Source organism: Camelus dromedarius, chromosome 1, assembly GCF_036321535.1.
Source record: "Camelus dromedarius isolate mCamDro1 chromosome 1, mCamDro1.pat, whole genome shotgun sequence".
Lineage (NCBI taxonomy): Eukaryota > Metazoa > Chordata > Mammalia > Artiodactyla > Camelidae > Camelus > Camelus dromedarius.
In genome coordinates this window covers 38,862,413-38,880,784 of record NC_087436.1, presented here as the reverse complement: position 1 = coordinate 38,880,784, position 18,372 = coordinate 38,862,413, and the positions used below count along the sequence as shown (strand labels likewise).

Genomic DNA, 18,372 nt, shown 5'->3' with positions numbered 1-18,372 from the left:
AGAACAATCATGCATGCCATTTAATTAGTCAGATTTCTTTTGATTCAAATAATTATTTTGATTCCAGGCATAATTTTTGTGGATTTTTATTTTGAAAAAAATGGGTTGTGACCTGGAAACAGATTTTTTCCTGCGGAAGCTGAATATAGCTTAAAGTCAGAGGATATTCTCTGCAAGTTCAAAGTGTTTTTTGTTTGTTATGTGCCTTAAAAACAGAAAATCTTTGACATTTGCATGTATCACGTATGTATGTATATAAATATATAAATATATCCTTGCTTGCTGAGAAGGCAGCACAGCTAATAGCAAGAATGTGCGTTCAAAAAAGTTGTCAGATGCTTTCCTTTGATACAAGTAGGGATGATGTCTCAGTGGATGGAATGTTGAGAATCAGAAAGACTTGAGATGATCAGTTATTTGGGAAGAATCTTAAACTGGACAAATGGTGGTAAGCAAGTCTTAATTCTCCACTGATTTTTTTTTCCATTTGTTTTTCTTTAGCTAGTAAATTTTTTTTTTTTAAATAACAGTTTTATTCATTGTTAATATCCAGTAAGGGTTATTTCTTTAACTACAACTGAAACTGTGGCGCTCTCTAGTGGTCAGAAAGTCTAAAATATTGTTTATGTGAGCTTTCATTTTATTTTTGCCTTTAGCTTTGTGAACTCGGCATAGCCTAGATGTAGCTCCACACGAAGGGGGCTTGCCCAGTGGCAGAACTACAAAATGAATCATTAATCCTGCAGTGAATTATACCTCCACGCCTCTAGACTAGCAGCACTGAAGCACAGTGGTACCTGGGATTCTGAAAGCATGGCATTAGCTATTACCAGATGAACTAAAGGAATGTTAACTTTAAAATCTCAAAACCAAATCTGCTGGGTGTGGGAAATCTTGTCTCCAGTGCTTTTAGGTAGACCAGTTGATCCACCAAGAATGGACTTGGGACTTCTTACAATTAAAATTCAAAAAGGGGGCTAAGTAGAATAAATAACCTGCTTTGAAACTAGACAGATCTGGGCTGGAATCCAGCTCCATGCCATTTGGCAGGTATTTAATTCTTAAGCCTTAGCTCCTCATGCAACATGAGGATGGTAATAACCACCCTCCATAGAGCTGTTAGGGACTTGGAAGTGGTGGGGTGTATGGAGAATGTTGCCCCCAAACCAGTAGCAAAGGATATTAATAAAAATAGTATTACTGAGAAGTGTCTAGGCTAAGGAAGGGAGTTCATTAAACCACATTTTTTTTTCCAGCTTGTGGGACCAAAGATTAGCTTGATTAAAGTCTCTCAAACTATTGGGCCCATTCTCCCCACCTAAAATGCAAAGTCCCATAATAATCACACAACACTCCACCTGCTTGTTCATTCTTTTTATTTTTACAAAGCACGGCAAAATGAGGAAACAACTGACAAGTGAAGAGTCTGCACAATGGAAAACCACCCTGACCATCGCTTGGCATTATAGGGATCACAGGTGGGTAAGTGTACCTTTAAAGTGATTTTGTCACAGAAGAGTCATCTGAAACAGTTCTCGTGGTGGGGGAGAAGGAAAGACAGGAAATCAACATTCACAATTATTTAAAATGACTTAAGAGCTAAACATAATATACATAGTTAACTCCTTTATCCTAGTACAAAAATAGTGCCAGAAACTATATATTTGTTCAAATGTATTGAAAAGGTATAAGAATACAAATAGATATTAACAGTGGCTAGTGAAGATTCTTAAGGTTTTCTTTTCTTAAACTGTAATAGAAATTTATATTTTCAACTATATACATGGTTTTCAACATTTATTAAGACATGTTTACACAGGCTTTTGAGAAGCTTATGGAAGGGCAAAGTGAGCTTTAATACTTTCTTCCTCGCTCCCTGTGGTGGAGCAGAAGGGGTCCAAAACTGTGCACAATTTACCAGTCCAGGAGAACTCTGAGTAATCTCTACCTGGCTAGCATATGGAAAAATAATCTATGTAGTGGAATATATGACTCCTTACTTATATGAGGTGTTCTTTAAGCTAGCAGCAGGCTAAGTGATTCATACTTGCAAGAAGACAGGATGTTCACTGACGATTCTTAGTAAGTTCCAGGTAAAGAAAGTCCTTGGAAAACTGTGTAATACATATGTTATAGATGAAAACAGAAGTGACAGATGTACCCTATGTTTTCACGTTAAATCTGCAGGATCAGAAGCTGGTCTCTTATCCAACAATCCCTGCAAAGACTGTGAGCTCGGCAAGGTCACTGCTCTGTCTCCGCATGTGGAGCACAGTGCCTGACATGTGGCAGGAACTCAATAATAGGTGGATTGAGCCATGTCTGATACTGAACAGTTATGTTAAATCACTTCATTTTAGCTACAGTTGCTCCCCGGAGAGGAGAGCAGTTACACTTTCGCCTCTCTCAACTTAAATCAATCTTGTGAAACAAAACAAAAAACTAAATGAAACAAAACAGCATTGCTTGTGATGGCCCATAAAGTTTTAGGAATACAATCTGGTGAAAAACACAGGAAAATCGAAAATCAAATTGGAGTAGGTCTAACATTTGTGCTCTATGCTGAAAATAAAGGCACTTTACTGCTAGGCAAGAATATATCTGTGATGGGTTTCCTCCCACAATCCAATATTTCCAGTATATTTTCATACACTTTCTTATCTCCATTACTTCTATTGAAGGAAACTATTTTTCGTAGTAAAGAGATCAGTGGTGACAACATTGTCGTCCAGCGTTTGTACCTTGAGGTGAAGCGCTCAAAGAGCTCTAAATCTCACACTCGCTAGTGATCGGCATGAGAAGCCAAATAAATGTACTGTCTTTTTTCAGTCTTGGAAACGCAGCGTAGGAAATGACGCATGGGATTAGATGGTGTGCTCTGTGGCCTGAAAGCCCATTTCTGACAGTGGCCTCCAGGGCCCGTTTGGGCTTACACAGTAGCTACCTTCTGTGACATCCTCCTTGGAGACAAGGCTTAGCCTGAACATAACTCCTTTAATAGCGCAACTTGTTCACGCCCACAGAAGTTAAGAGATTTACAGAAGTTCCCACAGGATAGTGACCGGCAACACGCAATCCTATGGGAAGTATAGGGCCAGGAATTTTATAGACGTCTTCTTACAACTTAGTAAAATAGTGGGGACTTTGGGGGCTGAAAATTGAAATGAAATGGTATCATGTTATTCAGCTATAACAAAACCAAACAAACTAATCTAGAAAAAGAACAGCTTCTTGCTAGTTACAGGTAATACACAGCAGGGTGAGGGAAGACTACATGTATATATTTTAACAACTTGAAAAGATACTGGAAAGGAAATATTCACATAAGAACAAAGTTTGTGCCCAGGTACCAGATATATACCCATGTATGGAATGATTTTCCTAAAAATTAAAAATTATTTGAACCGACTAACCAGTTCTAAAAAAGCACTCTTCTTCTGTATGATCTAAAATATCCCAAAATAAAATAAAATAGGCATGGCATGGCATGGCCTAACCTCTTTCAATTTCTAAACTAGTAAAGTAAAATAAACCATTATCTAAAGGTAAACCAAACAATTTCTAACCTAAATATATCTTCTTGATTATTAAAATGACACACATACAAATCCTCCAGACATAGTCTACTATGTCTTTAAAAAATCTCAGTGACATATATTAGAGGGCTGTAGACAAACTACTAAAGTATTTGACTACAGATTTTAGCATAACGGCTAAATCACAATGTGTATGACAAAAAGATAGGTTATTAAAGACTGCTATTCTTAAAACAATTTTTCTACACTAGGGAATTATGTCTGCATGCGTAGGTGTATACCAATACGTAGATACATTATTTTAGCGACAACCTGTGTAGATTACACACCAGTGCCACCAAGAGGCAACCTTACAGATCTCATGTGTATGACAGAAAATAAAAACAGAATAACATCCTAAAAATGCAAGTGTTACAACAACAATAATAATACATGTAACATTAAACAGTTGAGAACCTTCTAGGCTAGCCTTTACCACTACAAAGTAATGGCAATACAATTTGCTTTGCTTTTTTTTTTTTAACCTGAACGGCAAGAATAAAGCCACTTTATGTCAAGATACATACACACGCACATAATTTTAAAAACTTAATGAATATGTTGAATTTTAGGCAGTTTAGGGGGAAAAAAGGATATGAACGGAAAATAACGTTTTAGTGAAAAGTCTTCAAGATACTGTATTACCATATCCCTAAGAGATTTTCTATCCAAACTAGTGATAGAGACTTAGAAACTTTTTTAGATGGTAGGGAAAGGGTTTAACAGACCAAATAAATACCTCTCTTCCTACTCTTCCCCGAGTCCAAACAGTACCGCATATTTGGAGCAGATTTGCTTTTCCTGAACCAGGTGCTCAATTCATTATCCACTTGTCCAGTATGGAAGAAAAGTGCTTTTAGGGGCACACATGTACAATGGCAATACACTTACATGGGCTCAAGTTCTGAGAAAATGTTAACATTTTCTAAATGTACTAAAATAAGCTAAGAGAAGTAGGCACCACCAACTAACTACAAGCTCAGGACCAGTGTTTAGGGTGTTTACCCAAACTTCTGTGATTCTGGGTTGACTAGTCCTGTAAACCAAAATATGGCAGTTTCTCAATCACAAACTCAATCCTGCTAAGCTTTTCTCAGGCTTAAGATTTCTTACCATATTGCTCCCTCAGTTTAATTTTTGACCCCAATATCAAGGATAGCCCTTTGCTGTTTATACAATTAAAACTTTTCTCTATACTCCATTTAACAGAGAGAGAAAAAAAGAGATTCATTCTGTACCCTGTTATCCTACATAGTCATATTTCGCTGCAAGCCAGTGCTCCCACGATCACTTTTTCTTGCTTTTCTCTTGAGTTTTAAGATGTTAACGTACAAAGTATGGCTTATAAGGTGAACATAAGGAAGTTATTTTAAAAGGAAATTCAGTGTTCAAAACACTCACTGACTCTCAGAAGTGTCCTCCAGCAGAACGTTTACTTCACTGCCAGACAGCCTTGGCCGTTCCATCTCTGGATCACACTCGTCCCTCAGTAAAGTAGAAAAATCAGTGCTGGGTCTTCTCCCACGGTCTTCCCTGCTTTCCATCAGATAGGGTAGACTGAAGCAACTTTATGGGTAGCCTTTGGATAGATGTACTGCACTGAAATGAGAAATTTCTCTCCCACCTGTTCTCTAACAAAAAAAAAGCAGATTAATTAAATTTTAGCTTTTCTTTACAATATTGCCTTCCAGTACCTTCCATTTGTTTCAGAGTTTCAATTTTTTTTTTTTTGTTAAAGTAAAACACTGTCGACAAATATACCCCATTCCCCTTAAAATCCACTCAGCCAATGTTTTTCTCTATCCTGTGAAGGTTTTAAATGTCACAGAATATATTCAGTTTGCTCCTAGCCTATTTTTGAGAAAGAAAAAATTCCAAACATTCTTGAAAGACTGGTAATTCAGAAAACACAAAACCAATTATTTAAAGTCCCCAAGCAAAACAAACAAACAAAAACCATCTCAGTGCAAGAATGCAGCTTGTACTTTGCAGTACACAAAATATCACAAATAGTGCTGTTACCCAAGTGCTAAGAGTGGGTGTCACTGATAATCTCAGTTCAGTGGCATAAAACAAATATACAGAAAATATGCAAGAGTCCTCTAAAAACATTTCATGCTATGCTGTCAAAAGTTGTGCAAAAATAAAAATACAGCAGTGGCAGAGTATACACCAAATACAGTACAGTGTATAGCAAAACTAGGCATACTGCAGAATACACCGTCTGTAAACTTCAACTCTGTGTGAACAGGCCACTCAGTTCCGCTTGGCCTGGCTGCTTTCCCCATTAATCAGCGTCTTCTCCTGCTGTTCTGCAAGAGCCTGCCATTTTTGCCTGTTCTTTCTGCAGCCATCCAACAAAGGGAAACAGTCCTCTGACACATGGGTCAGGGCCTAAAGAAAGAAAAAGAAAGTCAATGACTCAGAAGGCAGCCAGGAATGAGCCCTCTCCGCAGGCCTGTCCCAGTGGGCCATGTCGCACCCTTACTTCATGAGCAGACCACTGCTGGGGTTTTCACAACCTGTGTGAACATACACACAGATCACTTATGAGTGATTTCTCTTAAACTATATAGACAAAGCATACATGCTGAGACAGAGAGAGCAAATGCACACATTCCAAAATGACACTGCTGAGCTGGGAGACAGATCTGTGCAGAATCCGCTTTGCAGGAAAATAATCCATTTTGCTTTTATGTAGTACAGATGGCTCTCCCTGAGTGGTGACTGCATTGAGAGCTGCTTAGTTTTTGTGTTTTTCTATAAAATGATTTTATACAATGTACTTAAGTAGATTTTTATCCAAGATTATAATAATAAAGATTAATTTATAACTGTATGTGGCATTATTATTTACCAACTGTAGTGCCTTAAATATTTAGCTACAAGAATGCTCACTGCAAATTTCTTTGTAATAGACAAACATTGGAAGTGACTTAAATACCCAACAACAGGGTTAGGAATATTGTGTTACATTTTGCAACCGTTAAAAATGTCATAGAAACACATTTGAAACAGAAAGACATACAGTATAATATGGATTGCAAAGCAATTTTTTTAAACGAAAAACATCTAAAAATACAGTATATACACAAAAATGAGGTAACAGTGGTTAAGTGGAATTTTAAGTGATTTTCTTTTTGCTTCTCTGTATTCTAATTTTTCTCTACAACATATTACTTCTGTAATAAAAGTAACATGCATATCTATAATTTTTCTCTAACAAATGACTTCTGTAATAATAGTAAAAATGCATATTTATATCCATAGAATTTAACAGCAGATTCAAAGAAGATGAATCCTGGCACAAATATGAAATGTAGAAAGATGAAAGCTATAATGGGTGATCTGATTGTTATTTTGACTATATTTACAGGAATAGGGGGGAGAAAAATCAAGAGAGACATTAGTATCTGCAACCAAGGAACTCTTAGGCCAAACCATAAGGAAAGTACCTGCTTTGGAAAGAAGGAGCGATCCAAGGGTGTTGGGGACACTCCTCTGAACACACTTCTGCACAGGAGTGAAAAGCAGGTCGCCGAGAAAGGTAGGAGACAGCGGTGCAGAGGCATAACACCTACACCGGATGTTCTTTTGTCCTTTTTCTTCCGCTGTCTTTCCCGTCCTTTCCTCCTCTTTTTTCCCTCATCAGCCACAGCTTCTTTATTAAATTCATTTGATGACTAAAACCCCAGATCCACATAAGAACTGGTCTCTGAGTGCAGTTCTCCCACTACCTGCCTGTTTGGCTGGGACAGACATTCCCTCTCCCTGGGAGAGGGACGTCGCAGAGCCAGTGACTGATCTGTGAGATGTCTGGGTTAGAAGATTTCTAGGGTTTCTTCTGGTCTTGACAGTCTGTGATAACTCCATGATAGATGTTTTTTTCCCAAATAAGTAAAGCTTAAGAGTGTCCTGTTTAAACTTTTAAAGACCAGGACAGCATCTACTTTCTGTATTGGGGGCATAAACATCTAAGCTAGTAAACTAGATGTTTTAGGGAGAGTATCTTTACCAAAACCCCCAAATAATAATAATAATAATAATAATAATAATAATAATAATAATAATAATAATAATAACAACAACAACCCCAAGCCAACAGGTCTATGGAAATGGGAACCTGCAATATTCTTCCACCTTCTTTTAATCCTTATAAAAATGTTCTTAACAATAGTAAAGCCACACTATGACATAAGAAAAAGTTACATAATTCTTTTTCCTTATTTAGACTTAGAATATGCTAACACGGAATATGCACACTATACCTCCTTGAGGGACATGAGTTTTCTTAGCATTTCCTGCATCAGTTTGCTGGAGCTTATTTACCACACAGTAGGCACCACTCAGTTGTTATACAACATACATTAAAGTTTTTGAGAAACAGTAGATATAAAATATATTCCTTGGTCAATACAAACAGCATATTCCTTGGCAAAAGAAATCATTCTGATAATTTTACTTCCAGTTTCTTGATTAAGAAGCAAATAATCTCCTGGTGTTAATTGCTTCAATTTATTTTAGGTTTTAATTCATAACATGGTCAAAGTTTAGTAAGTCTAGTAGTTTTCATAATAAATACCTCATAGAGTTGCAAGCAGATGGCATCTATGAATCCAACTTGCATACTTGGGATTTTGTTTTTCTTCTCCCTGTTCATTAGATCCTGAAAACACAGAAACAGACACATGGATCCGCATTTACATAAAGAACACAATGCAAGTTGGCTCTAAAAAGCTGCATTGCTAGGTGAGCTGAGGGAGGCCGGATACCTGCCTACCTGCCTCCTTGCCTTCTTGAGCCTCCTGCACCTCACACCACACCATGCTCAGGAAGGCCCTGGCCCTCTCTCCCTTGTTTGCCGGCTGTGACTTTCCCATACGAGCCCCTGAACTGATCGCTGACCTAGAGTCAACTGCTGACCTAGAGTCCGTTGCTGACGTGTATTTGGAGAACACACATGCTTTCACATTGTCTAATGATGTGGAATCAAACACTCTTCAGCTTGTGGAAGAAGCCACTGAGGCCACACTTAATTACAACTCAATTCACACGCAGAGCGTTTTGAGTGAAGATTACGCAGGTGTCACTGCTGCTTATTCTCAGGAGCTCCTGACTGGTGCACCAGATGAGCTCAGCATCTCCACAGGAGGCAAAGAGTCTGTCTCAGTGCTTGTTTAAAATGAAACAAGTTTTCCATTACCTGTGACCATCACTCTGCTACCCGTCATTTTCTGAGAAGATTCTGAGCTCCTCAAGAAGCTACTACTACATCACAGGAGACTAAATAATTGCAGAAGGCTAATGAGACAGGACATCCCCAGCTGAGGATGAAGAGCAGCGTGGAGGGAATGGTACACAGGGGAGGGGCAGCTCGTAACCATGTCCCATTTCATATGGGCTCAATAAATGTCCATCTGAATTGAAAAAAAAAAAAAGAAGGAAAAGACCCTATGCTTCATTTCCAGGAAAAACTTCTCCAATGGTCTGAGAAGAATATTCTTCTGGTATCTGACATTCCCTACTCTATGCAAAAAGGCAGTATGTATCAAATTTCTTTAAAATCTGTGCACCCCAGAACAGCAATTCTGGGAAATTATCCTAACAATATCCTGAAAAATGGCACACAAACATTTAGCAACATAGATGTTTATCAAGTGCTGTTTGTAACGGTGAACTCAGTAAACATTATACCTAACAGTAAATTATGGTTACATCTATTTCATGTACCCATTATAAATGATACATAAGAAGGCATCTGTTAGAAAGACATTTAAATGGGAAAAGCAAATTACAAAAGTAGGTATGACATGATGCCTCAGAGTCCTTTTTTGTTCTCTGTTATTTGCTTGTTTTCTACAACAAACATGTATAATTCTTCCAGTAAGAAAAAAGGTTTTAAAAATGATGAGAAACTGCTTTCCTAAGATCTCACAGAAACATGAAAAGAAGTCTACAGTAGAAAATATATATGAGTAATACCTGCCAACAAGGTCTCATACTTACAGTGGGCTCTATGTTGAGTTCTTTTCTCTCTCTGTCTCCTTGGTCAAAAAATTCAGTCGCAACAAGTTCTGCTATCTGAAATCAATAACAGACTAAGTTTTGGTACTTAAAAGCATATCACCCTGTAAAACAGAGACTTTGAATAAGGATAATAAAATCTATCAAATCTGTAGCTTTCAACCACATCAGTAAAATTAGAATAAAACAGTAATAAGTAACAAATTATATTTCATTTGTTTTAGTGTGTACCTAATCACAAAGGCTAGAGCTGGTAATCTGTAACTACATAGAAAAAAGCAACATGTGATTTCAACTTGAGCAGTTAGTGGGGAAAGTACCGCGTACCCCTGTGTATGCATAATCAACGAGATACTTGTCAAGCGCCTGTTATAGCAGGTGCTTTGAAAAACACAGTATCAAATGGGTCCACATACTGAGACTAACTGATATGTCTTTTAAGTTTGTTTTAATCTACCAGTTCCCCCTCTTCTAATTTTGGTTGTTGTTGAGTAACTGAGTGGTTTATCCTGCAGTTTCCCACTGGATTTTGCTGATGGCTTTCCCGTGATGAAATTTAATGTCTCTCTGGACCCTGTTATTTCCATACACCAGTAAAGAGAGCTAGACACTTGATTAGATTGAGATTTGAAGTTTTTTTGGCCATGACTATTTCCTAGGCAACGCTGTGTACTTCTATCAAGGCTACAGAATGCCTGGTTGCCCCTCTCGGCCCCTTCATGATCTTTGCCTAGATTCATTCATTGAGGGGCTGCAAAAAGGTGATGGGCAATGCAAAGCAAACATTCCTTCTTCCTTTGTAGCTGAAATACAATAAAATTCCCCACATCAATTATTTAGTTACCCTAAAGTTCAATTTGTATAAATAAAATAGGAGAAATACTTGATTTTCTCCACTTTAATTACCATTAAAAAAACTTGGTTCTCAAGCATCCACAAAAGATAACTCTGGAAGGTTGTGCTTTATTATTTTTATTATTATCTTGAACTCTTGGATTTAAACATACTTAATGCATTTAAATCCTTACTGATGCTCACTGTTCCATTTTGGCCAGTTGAGAAAGCTTAAAGGTGGCTTCTTTGTTCTCCCGACACAGCTTTATCAGTCTTTGATAGTCTTTCTGCTGTAACACGATGTTCTAGGCTCATCTTGTACATATCCTGATTTGGAACTGCAATCAGCCATTTCTTCATGTAGGCCTCCTTCCTTTAACCAAGGTATTTAGAAACCTCAGTCTGGGCACTAGTTTCATTTCTTACTACCAGGGTGATCGTCATTTTTAAGCCCTTTCAATGGACGGAGCTAAGACACAACGTAAGTTCATACAGTATTTCCTATTCAAATTCAGCACTGCAGGATTTCCACAAACCCTTATCCACCATTTTTTTTTTTTTTTTACTCTAGCGAGTCTTTATCTTTCCACTCACACTGAAAAAATCCTACTTCTCAACAATACCAATGTAGTTTCTCCTTTGCTGTTATCCCACATCACCCACAACGGTGGCTGGATATCTACGTAAAATTACCACTAATATGATTACTGAAGGACAGTTTTAAGGCTTTTTTTTTTGGTAGTTCTTTTTGTTCTTGGTGTCCATCCCACTAGCGTTACATGGTCAAATTACTATTTTAATGTCACTTGGACAAAACCAGTCCCTCTTAGTGTGGTTTTGCAACCAAAATCAGGTTTGTTTCATTTCATTTTCAAGATTTAGTGATTTTTTTTAAAAAAAATTCAAATTTTGTAATTATGAAAACAATTTACATAGTTCCTAAATAATGTCTACAAAACAAGTACATGCAAGCAACTCCAGCTTATATGTCTCTGTTCCCTCAATCTTATTCCCTTCTTCCCTGCGGAAAATCATTAACTCTTCTGTAGTAATTCCTTATGTTTTTTTTTTTTTAAAAAAAGGAAATATGTACATATACTTTACCCCCTTCTCAGATAAATGGTGGCATACCATACCCATTTTTCTCTGCCTTTTTTTTACTTAAAAATGTATCTTTATATACTCCATAGTAGTATACAGATAGTGCTCATTTCTTTTTACTGTTGCAAAGAATTCATCATGTAAATGTACTACAATTTATTCAATCAGTACCCTATTAATGAACATTTGGGTTATTTCCAGTCTTTGCTATTACAACCAGCACTAAAATGAATAACCTTTTGTAAATGTCTTTTTTATATTCTTGCCAGTATATTTTTCGGATGAGATTCCTGGAAGTAATGGTAAATGAATAGGTGTATTCATATACTTCCAAAGGGCTAAAGTATTTTGTATTCCTTATTTTCTCACAACTTCCCAACAGATTATGATGTAAAACGTTTGGATGTTTGCCAGTTGGACAGTTGAGAAATAGTATCTCAGTGCTTTTTTTAAAAAAATGAAGTCGAATTACGTACTGGGAATTTCACAGACTACAGATATACACGTCAGTGTATTGACAAATGCATATAACTATGTAACATGCACCCACCCAAAAAACAGAATATTTCTGTCACCCAAGAAGGTGCCCTCAAGCCCCTTCCCAGTGATTCCCTGCACCACCCTTCCTCCCTCCCCACCCAACTACTGTTCTAATTTCTTCAACTGTCAATTAGTTTTGCCTACTCTAGAATGCCACATAAATGACATCACAGTAAGTATCCCTTTGTGTCTAGCTTCTTTGCTCAGTATAGTGTTGATGAGACCCATCCATGTAGCTACCTGTTATCAGTGGTCAGTTTCTTTTTATTGTTGAGCAGTGTTCCTCTGTGTGAAGGAACAGTACTACATACAATATGTTAACCATTCTCCTGCTGAAAGAAGTCTGGATAACTTCTAATTTCCAACTATTAGGAAAAAACTGTTAAGAGAGCCTGTACAAGTTCTTTTGTGTCCGTGTAGTTTTAATTTGCATCTTTATGACTGAGGTTCTGAGAACCTTTTCAAATGAGTAGGAGTCATTTATTTGCATTTCTTTTTCTATCAACTTTTTCAAATCTTTGGCCCATTTTTCAGTAGGGTTGTTGGCTTTTTTTTCTCTATTTTTTAGAAGTTCCTTAATATTAGGGATATTAACTACCTATCAGATAAAAATTGCATGTATTTTTACCAGTTCCTCATTGTCTTTCTTTGCTATAGTGTCTTTGCCGAGCAAGAAGTTTTATTTTTTCATTTTCATGTAACCAAATTTGTCAATCTTTTATTATTTCTGCATGTTGAGCCACGGTTAGGAAAGTTTTCTCACTCCTTGGCTGTAAAAGAATCCACAAATGTTTTTATTGAGTACTTGTTTGGCTTAATTTTCTACACTGAACTCTATGCCCCATTTGGAATTTAGGTATGCAGAATAGATCCAATTTTGTCTTTTGCCATCTGGCTATGAAGATGGGAAAATCATCCTAACATTATTTAGTAAGTAGTCTGTCTTTCCCCCAGTTATTTGAAATGCTATCTTTATTATATATTCAATGTTCTGTGCAATTCTCAATGCTCTATTCTGTTCCACTAGTCTGACACCAATACCAAACTGTTTAAATTATAGAGGCTTAACAGTGTTGCTTTTTATGTCTGGACCCCAACTTCATTGTTGTACATTTTCAGGGTTTACTTCTAAAGAAAGAAAAGGGTAATTGAAAAGACAAATTCTTCCCTTTTCCATCTTCTTTCCTGTTTGGAAATGGGCATATAGTCCTGTTTATTATGGAGCAGGAAGGTCTGTAAAGAACACATTTCTCGAGTGTTAATGGCTTACAAGCTTCGGCACACAAAGAGCACATTTCTGATCTGGTTTTCTCAGCATGTGTGTTTCATGAGATGAGCCTGTCACTGCTGGGCTCTGTGACTATGCAGCTCAGAGCCACGACCAACAGCAACTGTCAGTAATCTCAGGTAGTACCTTTAGTATTCAAAATGCAGTCTTGAAAACCAAAAACACAATATACACATCATTGCATGTGTACCCATCCCTTTTTTAAGCCTAGGACCTTTATTGCCTCTGCAAAATGTTATGGCAGTTACTTATTTAGAGAGAGGATGTATTTCTAGCCTCCTGGCCCACAGGCCCTGATCAGATCCTTCCTGACATCCTTTATTAACATGTCCTCTAGTTACAAGCCCCAGAAATGTTTGTGTTCTACTTGTTAATGCCATTTAGAGTTGAGGTATAGCCTAGTAGGCTATCTATAAGAAAAATAAGTGCTTCTTCTAATTTTTAAGGTTACTAAAGGCATGTGTTTAAAAAAAGTCCTCAAGTGAGCCAGAAGTAGTATTACTGGAATGAAACTTTATCAACAGCTAGGTTTTTGCAATTTTAATATAGATGATCTTTCTTAACGTATCTTAAAAATATTAAGTGCTATTGATTCTTCTAAAAAAAAAAACCTGTTTACGTCCAATTATCTGTTTTTAATACTACCTAAAATTTAGGAAAAAAAAGTTCCACAAATACATCAAAAGCTACATTTAAGAGTAAAGATTTTTCTTATTTTGACTTTTTAATTGTGACTTCTGTCGTCACCAAGCAACATACCCGCTGTTGAATAGGCCAGGGTTTGGTAATTGCAGAAAGGTCACAAGCTGTCATCAGCATCGCTCTGTTAAGGGAAAAAGAAGGGCAACAATCCTGTTTACTTTTATGTGAATGAAGCCCTCAGTAGGTAGTTACTAATAAAAAGTCAAATTAAAACCCTCGAAACTGCAGGAATGGCAGTTTATAAAGACTAAAGAAACAATTTATATAGAAGCAGGACTGATACAGTGATACCACAATGTCACCGTTTTGGTTACCCAGTGAACTACTGGAATTTGCCCTCAAACTGCCTCATTTAGTTCGACTGGCAGGAGGAGAGAAAATATTAATCTCTGGGCAAAAACTTGCCTGCTAATATATATTTGTTTACCTTGGTCTTCCATTCTCAGTGACAGTGCAGTGAAAACACACTGATTACTAATAATTAACCATTAAAGGATAATATCAGATAGCCTGCTCATGAAGGTCCTGTGAGAGCAAGAACCTAATTCACTTGACACATGTAGTGACTCCTGTGTGAAAAGCCTCTGAATTATTAAACAGTATCTGCTGGAGAAAAAGAGGGAAGTGAAAGGATAGTGCTCTGTACTCCCTCTCTCATCAGAGGAGCTGTAAACCAAGCTGGACTTGAGTCTGTGACCAGATACTCTAGAACTCAGTAGTGTGACTATTGTGGAAAATGGTCCTGTGTTTAGTGCAGTGTTTTCCCATGTCAGATCCAAATACCTGCCATCTAATCCTTTTAATCTGAAGTAAGAGGCAAAAAGGCCAACACTGTCATTTAGAAACACTCAAGGTTAAGGACCATATCATTGGTCCCTCTAGGGAGACCCAACTTGAAAGTACATTCTCACTACCCATCCAAGGCCGCAAAGAAAATGGTTTTCTGCTGCTATTCTATCTCTTACACCAACTCTTTCACAAGTAATGAGTGCCCAGAGATATTTAAAAATCACTGTTTGGACCCATTTTTATGAAGGGTTTCAATAACACTTGCCAATACAAACTGTCTCCCCCAAAGAAGACTATGTATGCACATATATGAGCTTAACTTCAGTCTGGAAAGTGAAGAGTGGAAGCGGCGAAGCTGAGCACCACACGTACTGGGCGCTTCTCTGCAAGAGGTCAGAGTTAGGGTGAAGCAGTGAAAACTGTAGCACAGACTTGGAATCGAGGTCAGACTCCTTTTTTGAGAAAAACTGTCCACAAATCACAGTAGCATGTCTAAGCACTGTTCTGAAAAACATGTTAAGACTCAAGTGAAGCATGACTATGCAGAACAGACAGCTGGGCATTTGTATATTGTTTCCTTGTAATTTGCATCTTCTCATGTTAAGTACTATCAGTCTATTTAAAGAAATGTTGACTACACAGTTGTAATAGAGCACCATCCTTAGTATTGCTATGTCTGTCTTTTTCTGTATTGTTAACCCTTTGTTCTTTTTGATTGATCCAGTTCTTGCCATGACAGAGGCAGTGACAGCAGTTAATAGAGGATGGTCCCCATAGCTGCTGGGGAGGGATGGGGTACAGGTGAGAAAAAGCAGAAACCTTGAAGTTCTGACAGTGCTACTCGGCCATCACACAAAACAAGTAAACACATCACAGCTGCCTTCTCGCTCACACGGTCTTTGGGAGGCTGTTTTCAGGTCTTCCATTCCAAAGAACTGGGAACATGAACAGGGGAACCTTGTAGCCTTGTGCTGATAACTCTCCACATCTTAAAGGTCCTTTCAGGACAAAAGAGTGATTTATTCACTTGAATTTGCAAATGCATTTCTTTTCAAGTAAATACTCATATTCAGCCCTTTGTACAATATTCTTGAGAATTCTGACAGCCTCTGAGATCATCACATTGTAAGAAATAATTGCAATTAAAGTATTTAGGTAACAAAGCTTTAAGAATAATTATCCTACTTACAAAAACAACTCCTTTTGATGAGGATCTTCCAAATTGAATTGATTTTTTCTTATAAGTTCAAAAAATTCTCCTCTCCTCCTTGAAAATAAAGAACATATTTGGTAGATACGACGCATCCCCCAAGCTCTTTTATCCCTTTAGTCTACAAAGACTCATGGAGTAAAATTTGGGGGGGGATCTCTAGTGGATTTTTTCTCATCTTAGAATCCAATATAAAAATCATTTAAAAATTTTAATACCTCACTTTTCTCTCTTCTACCATATTCTTTGGTTGAAACATTAAATTTCACCTCGTCTTTAACTACACATCACAAATGATGGTAGTTTCAATTCTTGAACACAATTTTAAGAAAAGGAAGCAAGATGAGTTAAATATTTGTTGCCGAGAATAATTTAAGGAATTTTGTGTATGGAATAGTAAGGTCTGCATGGTTTCAGTTTAACTTCACAGCTCTCATTCACATTGTGGGGCACAGGGAAGTGTTCATCATGGTCACTCTGCATCAGGATGAGGCTGTGAAGTGCTTCTGAGCAAAGACAGACGAGTCAAGTGTAAACTGATATCCATTCAGTGTATAGTGGATACCTCCGTGTGCCCAACATTATTAAGCATCTTGAGAAATTATAAGACATAAGTTCTTTTCAGTTTGTTTGTTTGTTTGTGGGGGTAGTAACTAGGTTTATTTATTTTATTTCATAGTGGAGGCACTGGGGATGGAACCCAGGACCTCGTGTATGCTAAGCAGACACTCTGCCACTGGGCTATCCCCTCCCCACCCACCTTTTCACAGTGTTTCAAATCTAGTCAAAGACACAAGACAAACATGAGAGAAACTTACATAACAAAACTGACTCTGCGATTGAATACCAAAAATGAAAACAGGTTTCAGAAGGGCTCAGAGGAGAGACCTATGTGGCCTGAATAGGCTGAGAAATCTTTGTGATTACAGGTATTTTTTAAATTCTTTGTAATTTGATAACCTTTATTCTGTAATTATTTTGAATAATCTGAAATTTACTATAGATACATTTTTACCCTAATTAACTTTAAAGTACTCTAAAAATCCAATGAAACAGACTCTTTTAGATGCAGTTACTTTTGGGTGTACAATAGTGGATATCTGGTATGTGTTTCTGTGTGTCTGTTCTATTTGTTTTTACTTCTCAGAAGAGTGGCTAAAACCATAATGTGGATCCTTGTCCAGAGGGAGAGAGGCCTGCATTCCAGGGAAATCCCGTAAATGTGACAGCCTGACTCCCCTGACCCCCACACATGCAGCAAAGATCTCCATCGCTACGTGGGAAACGAATGTTCGCCCCAAAGCAGCAAAGTCTGTCCTCGTTTTTAGAAAGACAGTTTAATTATGCAAATACATATATATTACTAATACCACTCTGATGCATACTTTAATTTCTGAATCATTAACTTCATTAATTAAAGTTCTGAATTAATACTCCTCCTCTGCCAAAATCCAATAAAAGAAACAAGATTTACCTGTCTGGCACCCGGCTCCTTTTCCTGCCCACATAGGCTTGGATGACAGTATAAAGGAATTGTGAAATGGTCAGAAATTGGGGGAGTGAAGGAAAGGAGGAATAGCAAATGGCCTATATAATCTTTGGATTGGCCAACCAACTTGGAATGACCTTGAGATGGTTATTTGCTTTGCACATAGCTTCAGAGACAGAGCAGTGGATAAACATCAGAAATAACTCTATTCTGTAATTTCCAGTGTTAAGTAAGGCGAAGGAGTAGACTTTTCTGGCCATAGTCTGATAAACAGCTTTGCCAGGACATTTGTCCTTATAACTTAAGAATATCCCAGTGCAGATTTTTAAAGTTGGAAACAATGCAAACACATCCAGGACTTATTTATCTCAAGATATTTCTTAAAACTTACTTAATGTATAGTGCTAGGTCTGTAGCTAAAATAGCTTGCTTGATTATTTTCAGCGTGGTCTTATATTCTTCAATGGAGAGGCCGCCAAGAATCTGATTGCCCTTTACAAAAAAAGGAGAACCATCATTAGCACTCCACCCAGAGAAGAACAAAATCTGAAAATTTTCTCTTAAATACATGCCTAATATTCTGAACTGATGATGGAGGACACCTGCTTATATAAAGTAAATACCATGAAATAACATTTGCTCTCTATGCTCCCACCCCACGGCCTTATCATATAAGAAAAAACAGCTTTATAAGAATTCATCAGCCTAAGTACATGTGTTATCCCGTCTCTTCTACTCCTTAGGCCTTAGTGCAGGCCTAAAATCTAAGAACTATGTACCTCCATCCTTTGGGCAGGTTAACTGCTATTATCTGACAGCA

At 37.4% G+C, this 18,372-nt stretch overlaps 1 protein-coding gene across 4 annotated transcripts in view; it reads right to left on the bottom strand.

Annotated features, from left to right (window-relative positions):
- Positions 1-1,359: 1,359 nt before the first annotated feature.
- The window catches only part of PDE5A (phosphodiesterase 5A), a 123,644-nt gene continuing 106,631 nt past the window's right edge, over positions 1,360-18,372 (bottom strand). For 3 of the 4 annotated variants that reach the window (XM_064477434.1, XM_010985531.3, XM_010985530.3), the window contains exons 16-22: positions 17,944-18,044; positions 16,043-16,120; positions 14,122-14,185; positions 9,582-9,656; positions 8,158-8,241; positions 4,977-5,969; positions 1,360-3,151 (exon numbers count right to left, since the gene is read on the bottom strand). In XM_064477434.1, coding sequence (XP_064333504.1) covers positions 5,832-5,969; positions 8,158-8,241; positions 9,582-9,656; positions 14,122-14,185; positions 16,043-16,120; positions 17,944-18,044 — 540 coding nt within the window. In that variant the 3' untranslated portion in view covers positions 1,360-3,151; positions 4,977-5,831. The remainder of the gene's footprint in view (positions 3,152-4,976; positions 5,970-8,157; positions 8,242-9,581; positions 9,657-14,121; positions 14,186-16,042; positions 16,121-17,943; positions 18,045-18,372) is intronic. The other variant, XM_064477467.1, reaches the window with a different exon arrangement.